A 26,679-nucleotide genomic window follows, 5' to 3' on the forward strand; every position below is an offset into this window, starting at 1 on the left:
CTAGGTTTTTTACTTGGAGAGTGGTGAATGAGTGGAATAAGCTGCCAGAGTCTGTTGTGGGTGCAATGACCCTGAATGAGTTCAAGGCAAGGTATGATAGATACTGTGTGAATGTCGAATAGTTGTTCTTGACATGATGTTAGGGCTTCTCTCAATGAGTCTGTCGACTCCTTGGAGTTGCCCGAAATAATAATAATAAGTGCAGGAGAGCATCAGACATACTACACTCCTACTTGGCACTTGTCTGATCGTGGGTTGCAGGTCTGTGCCAATACAAAATTAATAACGGAAAAAACTCACGTACAAAGATTATTTAATAGTATAATTAACAATCCTCTTTCTCCTGCTATCTCCAATTTCTTTATGGAACATTTTGAACAATGTATCTTTGACAACATTTCTCCCAGACCTACTCATTGGTTCAGGTATGTTGATGACATTTTTGCTGTATGGAATGGCTCTTCAGATGAACTTCAACATTTTCTCAGTAAGTTAAACACACTTCATCCTAGGATCAAGTTTACCCTGGAAGCAGAATCAAATAAGCAGTTAGCCTTTTTAGATCTTTTAATTCTTCACCAACCAGATGGTAACCTACATTTCTCAATTTATAGAAAGAAGCCATTATATCCATGCGGAATCTCATCACCATCCCAGTCAAAAGGCAGGAACTATTAAAACACTGGTTCATCAGGCCCACTCCTTTTGTTCTTCAGACGATCTTTTACAGAAAGAACTACAATATATAACTTCTTCCTTTTTATCTAATGGTTATGAGAATTGCTTCATTAAAAGAACTTTGAGTAGTTTTAATATGTCTTCCTCTTCAAACACAGAAGAAATAACGCGCTTTCCTATCCCTTATGTACAAGGCATCAGTGAACGTATAGCAAAAGTTTTAAAAGCACTGAATATTTTTGTTGCCTTTTGACCATTTGGAAAAATCTCCACCTTTCTCACTTCTCCTAAGGACAAACTTCCACATCTTAATCATCCAGGTGTCTACTAGATTCAGTGGATTATCTTATTTCGGACAAACGGGAAGATCTGCCTCTATTCGGCTAGAAGAACACCAATCTTATATTGAATACTTTAAACCTGAAAAGTCTGGACTTGCAGAACATGCCATCTTCACTAGACATAGAGTTCATTGGAGAAAGACAAGAGTTCTTCACACAAATCAGTTCCTCATGGAACGCCTTCATAAAGAAACATGTGAAACTCTACTTCATTCTCCTAACTTAAACAGATCTGATGGCTTACATCTATCCCCTTTATGGGAGATAGTACTTTACAAATCAGCTAATCTTTCCTAACTTTTTATTGTATTGATTTTTTTTATTTTATTTATTTATTTTTTTTTTTTTTTAGGAAATTTATTGGCCTTTTAGTTATCTTACACCAGCTACTTAGGTGGCACTTTTTGGAATTGTCAGTTATTGTTTGTTTACTTTGAGCTTCATATATACTGAAGATGCCTGTGACACACAGGCGAAAATTATACTATTAAATAATCTTTGCGAGTTTTTCCGTTATTAATTTTGTATTGATATGTCTACTCATGGTATACCTCTTTTAAAACTTAGGTCTATGCCAGAAACAGATGATTGGATCCTATTCACCATCAGCTACTCAGAGCTGCAGCTTGATACATCTGGAACATCATCTGGTAGACTTTATATCAAAGTGAATGAGTCGTTGTTTTCATGTCGGCTATAATTACAATACATAGTCAAAATCCCTTCCAGACCATAATCAGCTTTCTGCCTTGCCATGCCTGTATCCCCTCCCATGCCATACAGTTTATGTGCAGCCTAGGAAAACACTCCATCCCTCCAGATAGTATGCTATCTGGAGTCATCCCAGACAGCATACTATATACTTGGATCCCATTGAAATGCATCAGCTATACTGTAAAGCCTCATACCATAAGAGCTGACACTAAAATGTATAAAGATGAAATGCCACCAAAAATGTATTATTTACATAGATTCTTTAAACTCACTGTAGGCATTACAAGCTCTGGTATAACACCACCTGTGTCCAGTGCACTATTAGATCCAACACTTATTATTATGGGCAACTCCAGGGAGTCCTTAGATTCATTAAGGGAGGCCCTAGACATCATGTCAAGAACTATTCAGCATTCACACAGGTGTGGTGGTGGGAGAACTAGGAGGCTATCCATGGAAACTGAACAAGAGTGTAATTTGCAAGGGTGTAAGAACTAGGTTTTTTTTACTTGGAGAGTGGTGAATGAATGGAATAAGCTGCCAGAGTCTGTTGTGGGTGCCATGACTATGAATGAGTTCAAAGCAAAATGTGATAGATACTGTGTGAATGCTGAATAGTTCTTGACATGATGTCTAGGTTTTTTTTTTTAAAGATTAATTTCCTCTGAATTAATCTTGTAAAAACCCCTCAGTAATTTGAATGTCTCAATCATATCACCCCCTTGTCTGCCTATCAACCTGTTTCTGTAACCCACAAATCAACCTGTTGATGTAAGTTCATTCTATAGACCAGCTACCATCTTGGTCAGTTTCCTCTGGATCCTCTCCATCTCTTCCCCATCACCAAGAAACCCTGTGCACAGTAGTCAAGATAGGGGGTTGTATCAAGGTGCAATAAAGAGGAACAATAACCTTCTTGTCTCTGCTTTTCAAAGTATTCTTCAGTAACCAAGTGATCTGATGAGTTGCTTTAGCTACTTTTGCAATGTGTCTTCTAAACTTCAACTCCCTATCCACTAACACTCCCAAATCTCTGCCTTCGTCAATTTCCTGGAGTACGGTTCCACCAATGTGGTATACTGCTGATAATCTTTTCACCACAAAATGCATAACCTTACACCTTGCCACATTAAACAGACATCCATTCTCTTTAGCCCAGTCTGCCAATCTATCCAAATCATCCTGCAAAATTTTGACATCATGTGTATTCACTATTGATCTACCCAAATTTGCATCATCAGCAAATAACTGAACAGTTCCTCTCAGATCCTTTCCTATATCATTAATGAACAAATTAAATAGTAGTTGTCCAAAAAAAACAACCCTGTGGCACATCACTAGTCACAGGCCTTCTTTTGGACTCTACTCCTAAATAAACTACTCACTGATATCTCTCCATCAACCACCTTCCTATCCATCTCACCAACCATATATCCATCTCCATGTGCTGCAGTTTACTGATTAGAATCCCTTGTGGTATTCTGTCAAAGGCCTTTGCAAAGTCCAGCAGTATCACTGTAAACCCATTACCCTTATCCAATTCAGACGTCACTGTATTATAAAATGTGAGCAGGTTACTGAGACATGATCTACCCTTCACAAAACCATGCTGTCTCCTACAGTATCCCATTTCCATCTATCCATTCCTATATTTTGCTCTTGACCAACTTCTCCAATACTTTGACAATGACTCCTGATAGGCTGATCAGTCAGTAATTTGCAACAGCAGCCTTGAAGCCTCCTTTATGCAATGGAACTATTTCCTCCCCCCCCCTCTTTCCACCCTCTCAGGACTAACCCAGAGCTGAGACTTTGATTAAACAACATGGTCAAGGACAATGACAATTCCTTTGCTGCTTCATGTAAGATTCGAGCTGGTATACCACCCAGTCTCATTTCCACGAGAATTCACATTAAGGTTCTGTAATATGCTATTCACCTCCATTTCATTCACATCAGTTCCTCTATAAGCCATCTGTTCCCTCATTCCTGCAATATCACCACCTGGATGATATACTCTTGCAAAGTGTTCACTTAGTAATTCTACTATTAAGAATTATCTACATGTTAGCACAAAATAGCCCAAAAAAGTATATATAATATACTGCCAGATATTTCAGTTTGAAAATAACAAACTCTCATTGGTGGCTAGACAGAAAACAGTTTTTTACAAGGTAGAATACAGTTGATAATTCAAAATTAGAACGAGCCGTGTGATGTTGCATCGTTAATCATGATATCATCTCATTGAAGAAAGGTAAACATAGGAGTGCAGAATATTTATATGTATACATTTACAATGTCATAGAAAAACTTAATTTATAAAATCATACTAAAAAGATATCATTAGACAGATGTATTATCTAGAAGGTCTTAAAAAAATAATAAATAAATAAAAAATAATAATAATAAAATTAATGTGTTATTCGGATCAAACTTTCCCATATTTTTGACATAGTGCAAGTCATTACAATTCAGGTTAGGGCGGTTAAGTAAGGCCTCATCACTCTCTTTGAATAGGCGTTCGAATTTATGCCAACATCTATGTAGAAGGAGTATTTTGTGGTTTGTCTCTTTTCCGTGTTTTCCGCAGACTTATCAGATTTGTTGGGAAGAATGTATGATTGATGTTCTTATACTTATATTCCTATTAATAAAATATACACCTATTTCCCCTCGTCTAAAGATAAATGCTAAACTATGTCTCTTCATGGTGTATCATCTTTCTTACTTTGGACAAACTGGACACTCTATAGAAAAAAAGAATACAAGAACATCAATCTTATATTCTTAACAACAAAAAATGAATAGTTTACTATTAAGGAATGCTCTTATGAAATGTCCCTTTTTTTATGATTTTCTTCATTCACTTTCTTACTCATTTTCATTGTTCACAATAATTCCCCTCCCCACCTCCTATAAATGAATGAAAAAAAATATTCTGTACTAGAATTTTCTTCCATAAATAAAAAGAGACTACTTGAAATTTCTCAGTCTCCACTGATAAAGGCACATTAGGGGATTACTTCGTGTTACTTATGTTACAGGAAATTTGCAACCTCTAATGGATTAAAGGTTCCAAGATAATTTAATAAATACCAGGAGCAACTCATAAGGTGGTATTGCCTCTGAGTAGTTGAAATCTACTATATATAATATTGGTGCTATTTAAATTAACAGAGGTATCTATTTACTATATAGCACACCTGATAAATTCTGAATGCAGTCTGTCATATTGTTAGTAGATAGCCTATTCATTCTCTATCCATCAGTAAGATGAACATAAAAAAATGCACCACTAAAGCCAACTTTGAATATTGAAACCTGATTAAAAGCATTAACAAAAGGCAAGTTATAGAGACTGTTTTTTTTAAGTAGTGAGATACTGAGATAGCTTTCACTGAAGGTAGTGCCACATCATAAACTGATATTTTCAAAACTTTGAAATTTTGAAAATATTAGTTTAATTTTTGGAAGCAACAACGTAGAGTTGTACTAGAAACCTTGATGGTTGTTAAAAACTCATTTTATCCAATCACATTGGGACATCAATTTGCTGGTTACAGCAGTGGCGTATTTAGGTATTTCCCGCCCCAGGCCCACAGAAAGTGCCTCCCCATATTTAATGAACATGTTGATTTACATGCATAACCTATTTATATCATAAATTCGTAATATAAATATAATTACAAAAATGAGAGCCCGGAAATTTCCACCACCCCTTAAAATTTGCCCCTCTAGGCCCGGGCCTATACATAAATACGCCACTGGATTACAGCTATACTAGAAGTAATTTGATGTGCTAATCCATTTGAGGGTTGATTTATGCTTTGAATGGGCATGGCTTTTGTATATTTAATGAGAGTTTGGTTATTTGAAAGTCAGATAATTGAAAGATCACTGTATATGCTTTAGTTAGTTGATTTTATTTTTCAAACATTGAAGCAAAACAGAAATGTGTTAAGAAATTACATTGAGATTGTAGTATTTACAAGTTTTTTGTATACACAAATGGAATTTTTTCTGCCTCTTTTGCATAATGTAGCATTTATAGTTGCTTATCTCCATTTGAAAGCAGTCTGCTTCCAAATCAACTCCTGCATTTTAATTTGAGCCTCTGTTTCTATCAGAGGCTCAGATTAAAATGCAGGAGATCACATAATGATCACACAATGTGGGATATAAAGATTTTAGAGGGGACCAAGTGAAACCTCTACATTATTGTAAGTTACATTAAGAGGAAACCACATACCAAATTTTCCATCCCTAAATTTTTAAAGTAAAACAATCCCATAGTGGAGAGCCAGAGCTTGGCTATATGAGGATGGTCTGAAAAGTTCTTCGTCTCGACTATACATGACAACATTATCGGTAAGATTTTTTTTTTTTCCCTAAGTTGGTATATCTGTCATAAGCATCCATGTGAAATTGCAATTCATTCTATCAAGTAGTTTGTTTTATACAGCTGTCTGAAGCAAAAGTATTGTCTGTATCCCTTGAAATGGATAAAATTGAGTATCGTGCATAGTTATAAAATTCTTTGTAAAAGAAAGTTTAACGCCAAAAGAAATTCATTCGAAGTTCATAAAAGTTTATGGGCACTCTTCTTCTTCTTCGTTTTCAACAATTAAGAAATGGGCTGTCAAGTTTAAATGTGGCTGTATCAGCCTTGAAAATGATCCACGTGAAGGATGTCCAAAAAGTGTAACAAGTTTTGTTACACTTTTTTGGACATCCAGAAATCATTGATAAAGTGCATGATGTGGTATTGGATGACTGGAGAGTTAAAGTGCATGATGTGGTATTGGATGACTGGAGAGTCAAAGTGCATGAAATTGCTGAAACTATAGGCATGTCAAAAGAATGTGTAAAATATATTTTGCATGAAGAATTGCAAATGAAAAAGCTTTGTGTGAGATGGGTGCCGTGCTTGCACACAGCAAATCAAAAACGCACTTGCACGTGTTTTAACGAAATAAAACTGATTTTGTGTATCGATTTATTACTATGGATGAAACTTGGATTCACCATTACACGCCAGAATCCAAACAGTGGACAGATGCCAGTTGTTTAGCACTAAAGAAGACAAAGTTGGTTCCATCAGCAGGAAAGATCATGGCATCGGTGTTTTGGGATGCTAAAGGCATTTTGTTTATTAATTATCTTGAAAAGGGTAAAACAATAACCAGGGAATATTATTCCGATCTTTTAACCAGACTAGACGAAAAAATTCATGAGAAAAGATCTGGTTTGCAGAAGAAAAAAGATCATCTTTCATCAGGACAATGCACCTGCCCACAAAGGTGTTTTGCAATGGGAAAATTAAGGGATCTGTACTATGAATTGTTGGAACATCCACCCTATTCCCCAGATTTGGCTCCCTCTGACTTCTGTCTCTTCCCAAAACTAAAAACTCTTCCTCGCTGGTCAGCATTTTTCTTATAATCAAGAGGTGATTGCAGCTGTAGAGGGAGTATTTTGCAGATCTTACTGAGAACCACTACAGGGATGAGATAATGGCGCTAGAGCATTGCTGGAATAAATGTATTAGTTTTAAGGGAGATTATGCTGAAAAATAAAAATAATTTTGAAATTATAAATTCATTTTTTCATTGTTAGGCCGAGAACTTTTCAGACCACCCCCCGTACTTAGGAGGTTTTTTTATAGTGAGAAAAAAAGCATGTACTACATTGTATGATTCTTAATAAGTGAACTCTTCCTGTAACAAACTAAGCATCAGTAAGTCTGATGAATGACTCATAGGCAAAGAATTTTTTTTTTCACTTGGTTAGAAATTAAACTTGTCAAGAAATTCTTGTTTAATCCTTTATCTAAGTGTATTCAAATGAAGTTTGTGAAGTATCTTCATGCATAAGCTACTTGTATATAGAGACTGATGACATGCAAACTTTGTTTGCCACACCTGGATAAAGGATTGAACAAGAATTTATTGGCAAGTTTAGTTTAATTTAATTTCTAATCAATTGGCAAAACATTCTACAACTAGTTGTGATGCAGAGTATACTGATAATAAAGTGCTACACCTTTTTTACTACTTATATAGGGGAAATATGATTTTTGCATTAATTCCACCTTGTATCTCTTCTGGGTCCGGCACCTACTGATGCCATTTATCTTTGGGTTTGTCTGCTTCCTGGGGAGTAGAGAGCTTCTGCTCAGTGGCAGGTTTTTGTCAGTGAGTGGAGACACCACTGAGTTTTTCCTGTCCTGTAGTGATTCAGATCGTAAGTGATGAGTTTATTAGTGATCCTCTAGGATCACTCAGTGAGATTTGGAGTAATGTACGAGGGCTGTTCAGTAAGTAATAAGACTAATTTTACTGTCGCGAAACCACTCGTCACAATATTAATTTCTGTGGAATAAAGAAATGTTGCTGTCTCTATTAACAAAAGAGGTTGATAGCATATACGGGCTGATGTACCAGAGTGTCACATGACTAAACGCAAGCTTGTTTCGGCGTGCCTACGAGCCGTGACCAGTCGTCGAAATGGAAGTGTCCTTGGAGTATCATTATGCGATTAAATTTTGTATGCGTTTGCAAAAATCGGCATCGGACACTTTTAACATGATATGCAAAGCTTTACACGATGAAGCAATGTCGAGGGCAAGTGTTTTTCACTGGCATAAAACTTTTAAGGAAGGAAGGCAAAAAGTGGAAGATCTTGACCGTGAGGGAAGACCTTCAACGTCCATCACAGAGACAATGATCAACACAGCAGCGATTATCATCAAGGAGGATCGCAGAATTACAGTACGCCAGCTGCATGTTGTCCTGAATATTTCTGTGGGAAGTGTTTACTCAATCATGGCTGAACATTTGGGACCGAAACGTGTTTGCGCCCGATGGATTCCCAAACTCTTGACACCAGAGCAAATGCAGCATCGAGTGGATGTGTGCACAGAATGGAAAGAAAGACTGGAACAAGAAGGCGACAACTTCTTAGAATGCATCATTACAACAGATGAAGGTTGGTTGTATCACTATGACCCTACAATGAAACAACGAAGCAGTGAATGGAAGCATTCGTCTTCACCTACCCCCCCAAGAAAGCAAAAACTGTAAAATCGGCTGGTAAAGTTATGACCATAATGTTTTTTGACTATGAAGGCATTGTTTACCAACACGCTGTAGAACCCAGGAATACTGTAAACAGCTCATACTATGCGGATGTTTTACGGACAATGGTACAGCACGTCAAAAGGAAGCATCCATTGCTGAAGAATGGCTTCTTATTGCACCACGATAATGCAAGGCCACATATTGCTGGTTGTGTAGTGGACGTTTTGCAGAAGAACAACATAGATATCCTACCACACCCTCCATACAGTCCTGATCTCGCACCGTGCGATTTCTGGCTGTTTCTTCAGCTCAAGAAACCCTAAGAGGCCACCATTTCAAAAGCAACAAAGCATGTGTAAAAGCTGCAGAGGCGGTTTTGAAAGAACTCTCAAAAAAACGGACTTTCACATGTGCTTAAGAAGTGGACGCAACGTTGGGACAAATGCATCGCGTCTCACGGTAGTTACTTCGAAAAAGACCATGTAAATGATGACGATTAAAGATAATCTGTTTTCTGTATAAATATAGTCTTATTACTTATTGAACAGCCTCCGTAGATCAGTCAGAGTTTTTTTGGAGAGATATCCCTACACTTTAACATACCTCAATAAAGATTGAAACCAGTCTGGATAGTGACTCTCCCTTAAAGCTTAATACTAAGTATTAAGGGAACGTCACCATACATGTACAAAAGGCTGATAACGTCACACTAACCTCTGTCTACAAGTAGATTAGTCATGAGGATAATGCACACTCAAATTTTGTACTAATACATGTATGGTGACGAATACATGTACATCATGACAAATATGATGAATATTCGTCATGATGAATGACGAATTTAACCAAGTATAAGCAAAAACATGAATTTTTTGCTTATACTTGGTTAAAGGATTAAACAAGAATGTAATTTTTGGTGAGTTTAATTTAACCTATAGACACAGTGTTGTTCTTAATTTTATATTTCATACATAGTTTATGTGTTCTGGTAATATTAGCAAATAGTTAATGAACAAAATTGAATCAGTTAAATCTAAAACAAAAAGAAAAACATTTTATTCTACTGAATAATATTTTTTTTCTGTTTGTTTACCTTATGGTTACTTTTTTGTGACAGTGCTAGTGTTACACTTGAGGAATATAAGCTATTAAGCTTTAATAAATTTAGTTTTATCTTTCAAGATGTTTTTTTATCTCTTAGACATTTATTATAATAATGCTGTTCTAAAAGATTTTCACTATAGCAAACTATTCGCCATAGCAAACAATTTCTGTTTGAATAATTGACTGGTTAGAAATAATCTGTTTACCAATTGTTTTAATTTTCATCTGCCTATTACTATCTGATCATGTAGCTTGGCTGTCATCAGATAAACATATTCAGTCTTCAAAGTTGAAGTTCAAATGCTCTGATGGGAAGAATTTTCTAAGCATTTTTTCGGCAAGGCTAAAGTTAGCCAGTCTTAGTTAAAGGTGACTTAATTCCTACACACCTGGCAGCTCGCATTTTTCTTCTTGTGAAACAAACAATTGAGAACCCATGAAGTTGATAAAGGAAGCATCACTGACATCTTGGTATATTCTGTGTATTAGTTGCATGGTTGAAATCATTTGCATGGATGTAATGTTTTCTTTTGAAGGCTACATTCTTTTTGTATCTGATAACTGCATTCTTCATGCCAGTAAGCATCCATGGAGAAAAAAAAAAATATTTTAAATAAATTAAATATATTAGTAATTTTATAAGATTGCTGTATATTCGAGAATTCTACAAATGCCACCTTACTAATATGCTACTTTGTTGTTGTTCCTTAGACAATTTGAACAACATCGGCAATTTTATCATTCTACTTCTTATACACCTTTAACAGAAGCAGTGGCTGGAGCTCACTCACTCAATGATTTTGTCAGCACAGAGAGGATCGAAGAAAAGAAAGAAGAATTAAGACATTGTGGACTTAGTGAAGAGGAAGTAAACTTGTATTTGTGTAATGCTGGTGTACAGGTATGGAGATATTGAATTTTGAGTTGAATAATAAAATTTACTTTCCTTTGTTTTCAATTCAAGAATAGATAAAGTATTGATGAAAGAAAAATGTTAAAATATCAGCATAGGAAATGTGTGGTTTTATGTCAAGCTGTTTCATAAATAAAAACTGCTAGACCTCCATTTCATTAAATCATTTCAATGTGTTGAGCAGTATTATCATGCTTTCACAACTAATATATTACTCATTTTGTTGGTTGAGTAAATGGGTGGAGGGGGGGTTGGAAGAATCAAATATATGTTCTCAAACATTAATTGTATCATAAATAGAAAAATATTCCTTTACTTTTTAAGAACATTATGTGCTTTGCACATTAAAATTGTAAGCTACAAATACTACATAAAACATTTTTTATGATCTTACTGTGACCATCCAGCATCATATGAAAGTGTTTCATATGAAATGAAACAAGCCACCAACCGTACGTAATGAAGCATGTGATCATCAGAATCAAATTAAAGATACATATTATTATTAGGAGAGACCTCCAGGGAGTCAGAGACTCATTAAGGGAGGCCACATACTACACGCACCAGCTATCATACTTATTCTTGAATTCATTCACACTGCTTGCACTCACAACATCCAATGCAAATCCATTTCAATCACGCACCGCCCTATGAGAGAAAAATCTAGTCCTCACCCTTTCTTAGCAGCATTCATTCTCAGCTTCCAAGAATGCCCTCTTGTCCTTTCCCCACCCTCCACAAATTGAAAAATTACATCAATTGAAATCCTGTATGACCCTTTCAGAAGTTTGTAAGTCTCAATCATATCATCCCTCTTTCTCCTGTTTGCTAGTGTCTGCAGTCTACAAATTCCCAATCTGTCTTCATAATCAGTATTCCACAATCCTGATATCATTTTTAACACTATCCTTTGTACTCTCTCCTATATATATCAGAATCACAACAGAAACCAGGAGATCAGACCTGCGCACAATAGTCCAAGTGAAGTCTTATCAAGGCCTTGTAAAGAGGCAAAATAACATCCTTATATTTACATGTTAACGTTCGTTTCAGCATTGCAATTATCTTTTGAATTGTATTTGCAATCTTTGCCGCATGGCCCATAAACTGCAACTGTCTGATCAAGGGAATAGCCAGTTCAGCTGAACGCACTTTTAACATTCGGGCTATTCAATGCGCTGCAGTTATATGGTGTCAATGGGGCATTATATCAAGTAATACTTAGTCTTTATTTGAGTTGTAAGTCAGCAGTTAGAATTGAAGGAAGTACAGGAAGATGGTTTAATGTTAAATCTGGTGTGAGACAAGGATGTACATTATCCCCTCTGTTATTCATTATCTATATGGATCACATTATGAAGGAAAGTGGTATTAAACCTGATATCAAAATTGGAGATGTTAATGTCAACTCTTTGCTTTATGCGGATGATGTTATACTTCTAAATAAATCCGCTACAAGTCTGCAAGATTCTCTGACTAAATTCAATTGCTGTTGTAATAGATATGGTATGAAGGTCAGCAATAAAAAGACAAAGACAATGAAAATAGGCAGAATCATTGAAAATGTCAACTGTGTTGTGAATGGAGAACCTGTGGAACAAGTAAAACATTTCAGCTACTTAGGCACGATTTTTACTGAAGATGGTAAATTAAATATAGAAATAGACAACAGAATCAGCAAAGCTGGAATGGTGGGAAGTCAATTGAATAAATTCATATGGAATAAGAGAGAAATTAGTCGGAACACTAAATTAGCTGTATACAAGACAGTGTTCAAACCAGTTTTAACTTATGGATCTGAGAGTTGGGTCAGAAGTAAAACACTTGACCAAAGACTAGAGACCACAGATATGAGAGTCCTGAGAAAGATTAGAGGCGTGAACAGATGGCATCAATGGCAATATCATATTAAAAATGAGGATATTAGGAAAGAACTTGACATTGTCAGCATCCAGGAATGCATTAGCAGAGCTAATCTCAGGTGGTCACTTAAATAGAATGGGAGAGGAAAGATTAGCAAAACAAGTGTTCTCTGCCAGGTTGGCAGGAAAACGACCCAGAGGAAGACCAAGATATAGGTTGATTGATATGGTACAAAGTGCCTTAGACGATAGAAATATAAGATCTGATAATCTTGGAGTCTTGACAAGTAACAGACTGATTTGGAGGAAAATTGTAGATAGTAAGTTAGTAATGATGTAATTTATTTCATGTAGTACTATCATTATCCTGTACACCTCTTGAGGGTACATGGCAGGAATTTGATGATGATGATGCTAGGTCAGCTGCGCATCGTTTGAGATCATCTAGCTGCATAATTTTTAAAGCGTGTACATTTAAAAAAACTGAAGTCATTTGCTACCTCTTCCAAAGCAGTAAATCTATCATTGAGTTGTATGAGTATTAGATCTAAAACTCCACACATTTCTTTTTTTAGTAATTCAGTTTCATTCATGGCAAACGAATCATTAGTAGCTTTCTCACCAGGCATATTTTTTATTTTATGCCATCTCTTTTCTGGACTGTAGTTTCAATATTTATTGTTTCGGCTGAACTTTTTGCCAAATTGTGAAGCAAATTGAAAAAATCATTTCAGTACTGTTGAATTTCATGTTTTAGAACTCTTATCATTTTTGCAGCATTTTCGACTGTGGTTTTTTTTTTCTTGTAAAAGTAAATTTACTTTATTTATCTTTCCTAATATTGTATCCCAAAATATTAATAGTGCAACAAAATTAAATTTTGTTAATAATTTTAGCAACATTCGAGAATTTGTTACAGAGTCTACTGTAATTTGTCTTTGTCCATCGCACATTTCATTAAGAATTTGTATTATTAAAGGCATTTGATTTCGTAAGGCTTTTACTGTGTTAGCTTTCGTGGACCACCTCATGTCACTTAAACCTTTAAGACAAACAGATAATTTTTCCTTTAAAAGATTCCATCTACTAGTAGAATTTACAAAAAAGTTAAACAATTGTTAAATTGTTCCAAAACACGATTTCATTTGAACAGATGTTTGTGCAGCATGAACTCCTATTAAATTAAGGCTGTGAGCAGTGCACGGAACAAACCTCGCATATTGTTTAAACGTGATATCCTATCTTGTATCCCCTTGTATTTACCTGCCATATTTGCTCCATTATCATATGATTGTCCTCTTATATTTCTAATATTTAATCTGTTTGATATTAACTTTTTTTCAATGCTATTCACAAGTGCTTCGCCAGTTTTTTCATGTGTCACAATAAAATCTATGAAAGTTTCTTCAATGCTACATTTATTCATGTTAGGATCAATGTTAACATAGTGCAAAATTTGAGTTATCTGTTCCTGGTGAGAAGTGTCAGGTGTGCTATCAAATAAAATAGAAAAATATTTTGCTTTTTGAATATTTGAAATAATATGCTGTCTAATTTTAGAAACAACTATATTAATTATATCATTTTGTTATAGGAGAGAAGTAATTAACTTGATTTTTCTTATTACTTTCAATATGTTGCTCAATAATAGGATTGTAATGGCTAATTAATTCTATCGTGTTAAAAATTTTTCCACATTAGGGATGACCAATTTTTGAGAGGAACTTGGATGACCAAGTTCCTCTCAAAGTGTCCTTATGTTTTACACAGTGCAGAATGGCATCCAAAATAACTTTTAAAATATGCCTCCACTTTTCTTTTTCTTTTAAAATTGCTTCTTGTAATTGATCGTCTATAAAACCACCTTTCTTAATTTTTGATTCGAAAGTTTTCCATTCGACGTAATTTTTTTTATGATATAATGAATTTTCATGACATGGTAACAAATGCTGAAAAGGATTCAAATGCTGCCAGTCTCGAAACCCGCAGTAGTCCATACATTCTGATTTTTTCCAAAAAGAATACATGGAAAACAGAACAGTGCATCTTTTCACTTGCAATATATCAACCAATTTCTGAGTACTTGTTTTCCGTTTGACATGGTTTTTACAAACTGTTTTTTATCAAAATGCCGATTTTCTGTATCAGGAGAAACACTTATATTATCGCACAACTCGGGTCCATGTTGAACAAATATTTGTATGTTACTATTGGTTATGTGCCATGTTGTGGGATCATTAAAATCTATTATTTTTGCATTAGCAATATTTTCTAATTTAACATCCACCATATAATTATCATTATTACATTGCTTCTTGATTTCCTGGTTTTGATGTTCAGTTGTACTTTTCTCTTCTGTTCAATTTCACATGAAACATGACTACTTGTAAAAGGTAGATTTAATTCAGTTGTTAAGCTTGAATTAACTAGAGGTGTAGATGATTTTTTAATAAAAATATCAATTGCGGTTATATTTTTCTTTATATTTTCAATCTTCTGTTCTCTTATTTTTTTAAACTGTTCACCGGAAGAATTTTTTGGTGGCCTATTACCCTAGAGTTTTTTTTTTTAATTTAAATTTGTGTTTTTATTAATATAATTATTTATAGTACTTACTCAGTATGTTGTATATAAACAAAATTATCTGTCTTTTCCAGTATGTTTTGTTCCACAAAAGAGCGAAAATATCTAACAATAGTTACGACACAGCAACAACACAACTGATCTTATGAATGACAACAAGACCACTAATAATTACATGATTTTTGAAATTCTCTTATCTACAAAAAGCAGAGACGAATGGAAATATTGAAGGGTGGGAAGATTGTGATTTTCATTGGATCCTGGGTTTGATGGGTGTAAATAAGGGCTGCCAAATAATTTTTGTGGGTGGGTCATGAAACAAAAGGGATTCAGGTAGATGGAATGATATCAAAGGAGGTCATAAAGGGATTAAAATTATAATATGGAATGTAATAAACTTGGGTCGGGCAGATAGACACATTAGGAGGATAACGGAAGAATGTATTGGATTATCTATGCAAATGTTTAGGATTAGACAGGAATTTGGAGATACAAAATTCTACAAAATCATAAAATGGGAAAATACATTCATTAATAGTTAATGGTGCGACGGAACAATTTACTTGAGACAAAAACAAGAACAATTGCAAAGAAATGTTATGTTCAAGTCGTGATATTAGGTGCTGTCATTGGCACATTGGCATCTAACTTGAGATGAATTGGAACTCACCGGTGTTACCAAATGTAGCGAAATTCCGCTGTGTTGCAGAATTTGTATGTCTAAAGCGGTGTATTGCCGAAATTTAAAAATACAATATAAAATATCGGACTTTTATATTCTATTTATTTATTTTTATTTTTTACGTTTTGTGCCCGTGGTGGGCACCTCTTTCGCCACGCCCTCGTTACGGCACTGCTCTCCACTATATCAGAATCAAAACAGAGACCAGACCTGCGCACAGTAGTCCAAGTGAGGTCAAGTCCTTGTAAAGAGGTGAAATGACATCCTTATCTTTACGTATGACCATTCGTTTCAAGCATTGCAATTATCTTTTGAGTTGTATTTGCAATCTTTGCTACATGGCCCCCCTGAACTTCAACTTCCTATCTACTAACACCCCCAAGATTCCTAGCCTCATCAGTTTCTTCTAGCATAATCCCATCAATATAATAAGACATTGCATATCTAATCACACTGAAGTGAATGACTTTACATTTAATGACATTGAACTGACATCCATTTTTCCATGCCCACAATTCCGGCCTGTTCAAATCATTCTGCAAGTACTGCATATAAGCAGCATTCCTGATTACCCTACTTATCTTTGCATCATCAGCAAATAGCTGTATCTCGCTTGTCAAATCCTTCCCAATATCATTAATGTACAGATTGAATAACAGCGGACCAAGCACCGATCCTTGTGGTGCCCCATTGGTTACTTTAAATCTTGCAGAATCGCATCCCCCATATACCACTTTTTGATATCTGTCAGTCAGCCATCCTCTTATCGCTAATATTTTATAACCAAAACCCATATTCTCCAATTTATGCAACAGTCTACCATTCTGTATTCTGTCAAAAGTTTTATCAAAATCCAAAAGTATCATGGTATATCCATTCCCCTTGTCTAGTTCAATGGTAACATTGTTATAGAATGTGAGCAAGTTGCTAAAACATGATCTTCCTTTAGTAAACCCATTTAGCAATGGGTTTACTAAAGGAAGTAGAATGTGAGCCCTAACTAAATTTTTCAAAATCTTCACCAGATACTAATTGGTCAGTAGTTGGATACATTGGTCTTTGCACCATTCTCGTGCAGTGGAATTATTTATATTCTTTCCATTACACCCCTTGAGGGTATACATCAGGAATTTGATGATGATGATCTTTCCATTCCTGCAGAATCTTCCCTGTTCTGAGACTCATATTAAACGGCCTGGTCAAAAGAACAGCCAGTTCAGCTGAACACTCGTTTAGCACACATGCATCACATCAGTCCCTGTTACTGAATTCTTATTGTTTTTGCAACAGCTCTAATACCTTGTTCTCATACATCTGCATTTCTTCATCCGGTGAAGAGGTAGCAGTGAGCTTAATGTCGCATACGCCAAGTTCATAGCTTTTAAAAAAATGGGCACTCAGAACATCCTCTTCTGCATCTGTAACCCTCACACCATCTGCATTTAGAAGAATTATTCTTTCATATTCATTCCTTCTTTTACTTGAAGCACATTGATAGAATTCTTGTGGGTTGTCTTTGGCATGCAGAGCCAGTTTCTTTCATGTTCAGACTTTGCTTTCCGTACAACTTATTCTGGCCTGCTGCTTATAATTTTCATAACGGACATCATCCTTATGCACATGGTTTTCCTTCCACATCATCCTTTTCTTATGAATCTCTTGCTTAATAAGATTACACTCCTATCCTATTTATTCTTCCAACTCTCGGGACACATTCTGATATCACATCATTTAAGTATTGTAATAATAACAACATCAACAATAATAATGACACAATAATAATAACAAAAATAACAACTTTTGTTGTTGTTATTATTATTATGTGTTACCTCGAACTTCTGCTAACCTTTCCTCTCTCATTTTGTTTAAGTGTGACTGTACCATCTGAGATTAGCTCTGGTAACACAGTCCTGAATGCCACCAGTGTGAAGTTCCTTCCTAATATCTTCATTTTTAATATTATAATACCTTGATGTAATCCTAATTTTTCTTCTATCTCGTAACAGTGCAGTGAAAGCAGTCGAAAGAAATACAGTTGAAGTTTTCAATGGTTCTGTTTATTTTCTGTGTCTCCAGTCTTTGATGAACTGTTTTACTTCTAACCCATTTCTCAGATCATAAGTTAATACTAATTTGAACACCATCTTGTATACTGTTGGTTTAGTGTTCTGACAATTTCTTTCTTATTCTATATAAATTGTTCAATACCTATCCTAATTTACTCTCACTTGTAGCCTACACATTTTACCTGTGTAGGCATTTGGAACCTGAAATCCTATGGAATAGGTTGGTTACTCCTTATTCCTGGAGGCGTGCTATGTCTGTACAAGCATGTGTTCACTAAGCTGGTTTCCTGTTTTGGAGGATGAAAAATCTGAGTTTCCATGTGAAAAAATCCCCTGCCTCCATATGAGACCAGCTAACTTACCTTTCATCGAAAGGGACCAGATAAAGGTTCCTCGTGTCACTGATAGGAATCGATCTCAGGTCTTTCCGACCAAAGGGGTTTCGTCTATATTGACTGAGCTATGGAGGCTTTCCCACCATACCAGCTATGGTAATTCTATTTCCATATTTAATTTGCCATATTCACTAAAAATTGTGTCAAGAATTCAAATGTTATATTTGTTCTGTAGGTTCACCATTCAGAATGCAATTCAAGTTTTCCCACATTCCTTTTTATTTTCTTAGTTTTGGTCTTTTTATTGCTGATTTTTATGCCACATTTGTTACAGCAGTTAGTTATTCAATTTAGTTAAGGAAATGGGCAAAGTTATATTGAATTAATTTAGAAGTATATGAAATATGCTTAAACTAAAGAGCTGAGATTAACATCAATTTTTATTAATAGTTTAAAGCAGTTGTAATTTTGAAGTTTCAGAATTATTTATTATTGCATGGTCACCTCCATGAAGCCTGAAGACTGATTGTGAGAGAACCCTCATTATCTGCACACTATCTGTCATGCCTGTCCTTGAATGTATTCACTGGCAAAACACTCAAAACAGAAAATATCAACTCATCCTGTTCCTCTCTGGCCAGCTGTTGAATTTCTTCTGCATTAATCCTGTAAAGCCCTTTTAGTAATTTTTCTAACATTTCTATCATATTTGCTCTTTTTCACCTATTCACTACCAACTTCTCCAACTGCAGATTCTCAGTCTATCATCATACGGAGTTATTGCACCTGGGAAATAGTCGTAGCTTAAATTTCCCTTGAATTTGCATCTTCATGCAAATGGCCAGCAAAAGTTCATCCAGCACCAGCATTTCACCACCAGCAGCTGTCCCATGTCCTGGCTAAGCAGGAGTTGATCAAAGGATGCAGGATTCTGATAACCATGGAAAAGATGCCAGTCAGAGTCTTAGCCACAGCTACAGAGAAAGGAAATACATCAATCTCAACTCTGCTGAAAACAACGTACAAAGATCAGTACTCCTTCTCTCTCTTATGCCAATATTCTAGCTAATACCTCCATGCGAATTCCTATTACTGGGATGATCACTGCATGTACAAATGCACAACTAACCAACCATGTTTTCCAAGAAAATGGAATAGTAATTTTCACAAGCGAAAATACCCCATTAGAGAAATACCTAAATGCAGTGGCGCTGCATGTGCCACTGAAAAATATAATCCACATTTCAAGAGGTGCCAGAACCATGCAAATGTATTTTGATAATGCATCTTGGTCTGAGACATTAATTGAAAAAGGAGTAAACATCGGAGCATGTCGTGTGAATGTCTCACAATCGCTCTAGCACCCACAAATATAACAGTGTCAAATGTTCCACTGGAAATAAGCCACCAAATGCCCATGGATTACTGTCAAAATACAACACAGTGACAGGTAAAATCCAAATGCTACGAGCCTCTACTACTGGGCTTGAGCTTGCTCACATCAAAAGTTTTAGAAGACAGGCTTTAATGCACTTTGGCAATCACACAATCAGCTCCATACCTAAAATAATAAATACGGAAATAGATGGAGTACCTTACATCTTTTACATTACTGTTGCTGTTCGATGCTTCTACTGCCAAAAAGAAGTTACATGTAAGGAAATTATGTCTATATATATATACTCAAAAATGAGAAACCAGCTAACAATACATACTACCAACCCTAATGGATCAGAAAACCAGAAACATGAAACATCCAACCCAAAAAAACATAGCATCCCCAATAAATAACAAAAACTCTCAGCCATATACCGAGGATACAAAATAAAGTGCATTACTGTATACTGTACTAATGAAACTAGGCTCTCGGAAGATGAAGAAGAAGAAGAAATGAAAATGCTAGTCTTCCTCACACTGAAGATCCTCTAATAAATGAACAGCTTCAGAGCTTTCTTAAGAAAGTTCAAGGGTCATTACAAAAAACTACTATCAGCATGCGACTACACTACTGACATCAGTAGCTTTATTACCCAGCTGGAAAAATTAAGGACTTTGGGCAGGAAAAAGAGGAAGAAAAACCATCAATCTCAAGAAAAGGATATACTACTTGATCAGCAGGCTTGAATCCTAGCAGAAGCATAATTATCCCAAAAGTAGGTGAGGATCACCTCGTCAAACAAAATAAATTAGGATATAATTTGCATTCCAGTAAACTTCCTCTTATTAAACATTAGTCTTGTCTTGTAGTCATCTCTTTCCAGGAGGTTGACTACCATGAGCTTCCATCATGTATAGTTTTGTGCTTCTCTTTTACATTCTTTATAGGACAAAAAAGGTTCAATCCTTAATATTTCTCATCCAATCTATTCTTTGTCTTCCTCTTCTTCTTTTTCCTTGTATCATTCCTCTTAGAAGTGTTTTTTGTACGGATTCATGCCTTAGTATGTGACCAAGGTAGGTGGTTTTCCTTTTCTTAATGGTTTTCAATAGAGTCCTATGTTCTCCAATCATCTCTAATATTTCTTAATTATTATTTTTTTTTTTTTTTTGGCAGTCCATGGGACTCTAAGAATTCTTCTGAGGATCCACATCTCAAAGGCTTTTGGTTTATTTTCACAGTATTTTGATATTGTCCAGGTTTCTGCTTCATATAGCAGTGTTGACCATACATAGCATTTAGACAGCCTAATTGTTATTTTTGTGTGAATTTCCCTTGAGATCAGAATGTTTTTCATGCTAATGAAGGTTGATCTAGCAATTTCTATTCTTCTTAATATTTCCTTATCACACTTTCTATTCTCGGTAATTAGTTGACCCAAATATATATAACTCTCTACTTGATCTAAGGTATTTCCTATGATCTTAATTTTTATATCGGGTATTTTCCCTTTTTCTCTTGTTACCAGCATGGTTTTGGTTTTTTTGAAGTTGAAATTAAGTCATATTTTTCACTTAGTTTTAGCATCTCTTCTAGTAGGTTTTGAAGATCTTTTTTATTTTCATCTAGTAGTACTGTATCGTCTGCATATCTTAATTCTCGTGGAAAGGCTTAGACATTGGTTATACATTCTTAATAAATAGCTGAAGGAAATTACAACGTACAATAGAATATACATTAAAATAAATTTTAATACACTTCCAATATTTCGGCAGCGTCACGTTACCATTATCACAGGAACTTAAATACAAGACACGTGCACTCAAGCACAACACACAGTAAATGAGGAACGAAGCAGGAAGCTATTCTCTCTCCTAAAAGTCCTGATGGTGTCCCCTAGCGGGCAATGTTGGTATTCTTAGCCAATTGGGCTGAAGGTCTTCTGATGTAGGTTTCCCAAATTTGGGGCTATATTTCATGGAATCAGCCTCGGCCCTAAGAAACAATCCAAACCTAAACAAATTTGGATGCATGAGACTGTCCCAAATTTGGGAAACCTACATCAGAAGACCTTCAGACCAATCGGCCTAGAATACTAACATTGCCTGCTAGGGGGCACCATCAGGACTTTTAGGAGAAAGAAAAGCTTCCTGCTTCATTCCTCATTTACTGTGTGTTGTGCTTGTGTGCACGTGTCTTGTACATTGTTATTAATAAAATTAATAAAAGTTCCTGTGATAATGGCAACGTGACGTTGCCGAAATATTGGAAGTGTATTAAGATTTATTTTAATGTATATTCTATTGTATGTTGTAATTTCCTTAAGCTATTTAGTAAGACTGTATATCTTAAGTTGTTTATATTTCTGCCTCCTATGCTGACTCCTTTAAATTCTTCTAATTGCTGGAAGATATTTTCAGTATAGAGGTTAAACAATATCGGAGAAAGAACACAGCCTTTTTGATACCCTTCTTTACTGGAAATTCCTCCGAGGTTTCTCCTGATATTTTTATTTAGGCAGTTTGTTCCCAATATAGATTTATCAGTAATCTGGTATCTTTACCATCTACTCCTAATTTTCTGATGCATTCGATTAGTTGTTCATGTTGCATATTGTCAAAGGCCTTTGTGTAGTCAATAAAACACAAGTAGACTTTTTTCTGCTTCTCCAGATATTTTTCTATAATAGTTCTAATATTGAAGAGTCCTTCTCTAGTTCCTTTATTTTCTTGAAAACCAGATTGTGTTTCATTAATTTCCAATTTGATTTTATGTTTATTTCTTTCTAGGATGATGTATAACATAACTTTTGCTATCTGACTTATTAGACTGATTGTTCTGTACTCCTCACATTTGATTGTCTTCGATTTTTTAGATATTGGTAGGAATGTCGAATGCTTAAAATCTTTTGGAAGGTGTCCAGTTTCGTATATAGCCATACCCCGACTTATGCAAATCCGGAGTTACGCAGTTTCTTATATGTACATATTCCCATCCTGCTTCACGTCTCACCACTAGTCGTATCTTTCCAACGCCGGCTGCATTCGCCAGTGTCGCACATGCTGTGAACAAGCACCGACGTGTTTCGCGTGGACTCCATTCATACATGATTTTTATAGTCTACAAACCTTGCAATTGTTGAATGTTATGTTCTTGATAAAAATTTTATCACATAAAAAATAATAATGTCGTCCAAAAGAAGCAAGTTCGATTCTTCCACAGCTAGCAAGAAAAGAAAAACATTGACTTTGGAAACAAAACTCAACATTATTAAGGATTTTGAAGGCAGAATGAAAATTTGTGAGCTAGCAAAGAAGTTCGATCTACAGGAATCCACAGTAAGAACAATCATAAAAGAAAGGTTTACAGATTTTGGAGGACATGGATTCTGAAGAGGAATGAATTGTAGCCACAAGGCAAGGAATAAAAAATCATTAGCTTGCTATGAAGAAATTTTGCGTGACAAGAAAAAGACATTATGCCGTCAGACAAATCTATTAGATTTTATGAAACCATCAACGTTGAAATAACTTTCTTTTTTTATATATGAAAAACTACAATTATGATTATATTTCTTAAAAAATATAGGTGTTTTTGTAAACCTTTGGTCCCAATTAACTAATATTTTTTTTTTTATGTTTGTATATATAAATTACATGCAAAATTATACCCTGAGTTACTCGAATTCGACTTGCTCGCTTTTTGTTGGTCCCATCTACCGCGTAACTTCGGGGTATGACTGTATTTTGTTACATATGTCAGTCAGTGATCTTATAGCCTTATCATTTAAAGCCTTTAGATATTCTGCCATAATTCCATCCATTCCTGGTGCTTTTCCTGGTTTCAATTTCCTAATGGCATTTCTTACTTCTCAGGTAAGAATAGTAGGCCCCTCCAAATCCTCTTGCAACGACTTATCTATTCTATCATGATTGTAGAGTTCCTTTGAATACTCTACCCATCTTTCTCCATTAGGATGTTTTCACTGATATCTTCAATGCAATGAGAGCCTACCTTTTTTGCAAGATTTGCTAGTTAGCTCCTTAACTTTTTCATGAAATTCTCTGGTTTTGTGCTTTTTGTTCAAAACTTCAATTTTCTTGCATTTGTTGTTTTACTGCCTTTTTTATGCCCTCTTTAAATTTCTGTCATCTGTCCTCAATCTCATCTTTAGGGTAATGATACTTGGTGGAATCGGAACGTTAACAGCATTGGATTGGGCCAGTTCCTTTAAATATCTTGTATTTCTTGATTTTTAAGGGAGCCAAGATCATTTTTTCTGTGTATAGGTTTCATTGTTTCCTTTAATTTTATTGCTGCTTTAATTACTACAGGGTTGTAGTCTGATCCAATATAAGCCTCCAGGTATGTATGTTTTGGCTTGTAAGATGTCATTCTGGAATCTTTTTTAATCATTATATTAAAAATCCATGTCTAAAGTCTTCTAGGAGGCTGGCTAAATAAAGTATTTGTTATTACCAGATTGTTTTCTTCACAGAACTGTATTAATCTTGGATTTCTTTGTCCCAGGTTCTGGTTTCCCATGTAGGAGGAGACCTTTTCTGAGCCTACTTTAGCACTTAGATCTCCCATAACGATAGTTATGTCATCTGATTTAGCATTGTTAAGTGCATTTTGAATGCCTTCATAGAAGCATTCTACATCTTCATCTGGGTAATCAGAAGTAGGTGCATATATTTGGACAATAAAAAAAAATAATAGAAGGTTGAGCTAATTTTTAATGCAATTACTCTGTCACTTATGGGCCAAAATCCAAGTAAGGATTGGGCAGTCTTATTTTTTAGTACAAATGCTACTCCATTCCTATGACTGTCTCCACATGAGTATATAATTGAATGACTCTTTCTGTTTATTTTTCCACTATTAGTTCATTTGACTTCACTGATACTAGCAATGTCAATTTTTGCTCTTCAAGTTCTTGTATAAAGTTATCTAACATACCTCATATAAGGTCCTTACATTTCAAGTTGCAAGCCTTAAGAGAAGATTCTTGGTTTTCAGATGTGAAGGATCAGGAGATACCCTCCCCAGAGGGTTTAAGGTATCTTCTTCATATGCTATTTTCATAGTATTTGTCTTACATTCCCGTTTCTTTCTCTTCTTCCTTGTAATGTTTCCAAGAGACAAAAGCTGCAGAGGATCCAACCTTGTCTCTGTTGCTTAAATCCGACATGGTTCTCTGTTTCATGGTTTACTATGGAAGGTTATGTGGTAAGGTTCCTGTCTCTTCCATGGTGACTGGCCACACATCTGTTTTATCTCAGTATGTGCCCAGATTATGTCATATAGTTTGCCGTCATGCCTTCGTTACCATTGTCAAATTAAATTTTGGTCATCTGTTAACTCTGCCATTCCAGTCTTCAAGTGCAACAAGGAGAAGACACTTTCCTTCACTATAGCATAAAATGCTGATACCCTCACTTAGTTTTGCATGCCAGTCGAGGCACAGTCCCAGGAAGTTGTGGCTGCTGGTGCACTGTACCAGCTACTTGTAGCCATAAGTGAGAGTTACATGAGCAGTGGGGACCAATTCCATCCAGCCACCGAATATTATGGTGCGACTGCTGAGTAGGCAAAGGTGCTATAGTACGCCCTCACATTGTGGAGCTTCGCTTGGCTTGGTGCCAAGAATAGTCGATTCATGCTGAAAGGGAGAAAGAAATGAAGGATGTACGAATTGGTCGCTAACATGTGTGAAATCACGTGCTTTCTTGTCTGTTGCTGTATTAGTAGTAGCTTGATTTTTGTTGCCGCTTTTTTGCATTTTTTTTTATTATTAATTTGTATGATGGATCCAGTACAGCCAACAAGTTCTGGTGTTAAACCTTTCGGTAGCTCTTGCAAAAGAATATCGAATAATGTGCTGACATTCTGCGGAAAAGAATCATTAAAAGGCAGTCTGTCTCCTTGTTCCCCTTTCTCAAGTCATAGAATGTGCAATTGTGGGCATATCGGAGTCAACTGTTAAAAGAATTCGTAGGGAATCAAAAGATGAAGGTAAGCCAAAATTTAAATCTCCTAAAAAAACCACCAGAGAAAGAAAACCATCGAAAACGTAACTTTGAATGATTTTGATGTAGACATTATAAGAACTATTGACGAATTTTATGTGGTCGAGAAAAGAGTGCCAACTGTTCGGCGTCGCAACTTAACTGGGGATATTGATATGCCGAAACTTTTTAAGCTTTCAGAACAGGCGATTGAAAGTATTACAGTTCAAAACTGTAATACTTTCAATATTGCTCTCATTGGAAAATATGTACTGGGACAGAGACGGAATTATCAAAGAATTATGCAAACCTTTGGTGATCAATTTAATTGAAAGTGACTGCGATTTGGACACCGATTTAGATGACTATGAAGATTAAAAGGATTTAATAATGGTATTTTTTCCCAACCTTTTTTAACAAACCCATGCAAAAAAAAAAAGAGTCGCAACAAGTCGGAAATAATTAATCGGTTTAGGACACATTAAAGTGTCTCAGTTCTCTCAACTGTAAGTTTAGAATATCTAAGTTCATTTGAAAAAATTTCTGTTTTTCTGTGTAATTATTTTTATTTTATACAAAACTTTCTTAAAAATAAATTTTGTTAAATTTTTGTTTTATGCTATACCTTTTTTTTTGTTAATACTCTATGTACATTTTTCCAACTGTTATACTAGCAAAATAGTTACCACTTTAAAAACTACAATGTTCATAAAAGAAAAGCTAAATTTTCCAACCTGTAATAATAAACAAACTCATCTCAGAAGACTGATTGATTACCCTATTATCAGCATGGATTCTCCTTTTTGTGACATGCACAAAAGTGTTGAAGGGTCTCGAATCTGTGAGTGTACTATACCCCCCCCTACTAAACACTGGAGGATGTGCCACACCACTGTGAAACAGGCTCGTCCTGCAGCATATCCTTGCCCA

The 26,679-nt window shown here is 35.4% G+C and overlaps 1 protein-coding gene across 1 annotated transcript in view; it reads left to right on the plus strand.

Moving 5' to 3' along the window:
• The window catches only part of LOC150104751 (RNA-binding protein 41-like), a 123,691-nt gene that overhangs the window by 16,224 nt on the left and 80,788 nt on the right, over positions 1–26,679 (plus strand). Inside the window, exon 3 of the mRNA XM_090395930.1 lies at positions 10,631–10,820. Within this exon, the coding sequence (XP_090252056.1) occupies positions 10,631–10,820 (190 nt within the window). The remainder of the gene's footprint in view (positions 1–10,630; positions 10,821–26,679) is intronic.

Source organism: Typopeltis vanoorti, chromosome 7, assembly GCF_054136105.1.
Source record: "Typopeltis vanoorti isolate ZY-2024b chromosome 7, IOZ_Tvanoo_1.0, whole genome shotgun sequence".
NCBI classification, from domain to species: domain Eukaryota; kingdom Metazoa; phylum Arthropoda; class Arachnida; order Uropygi; family Thelyphonidae; genus Typopeltis; species Typopeltis vanoorti.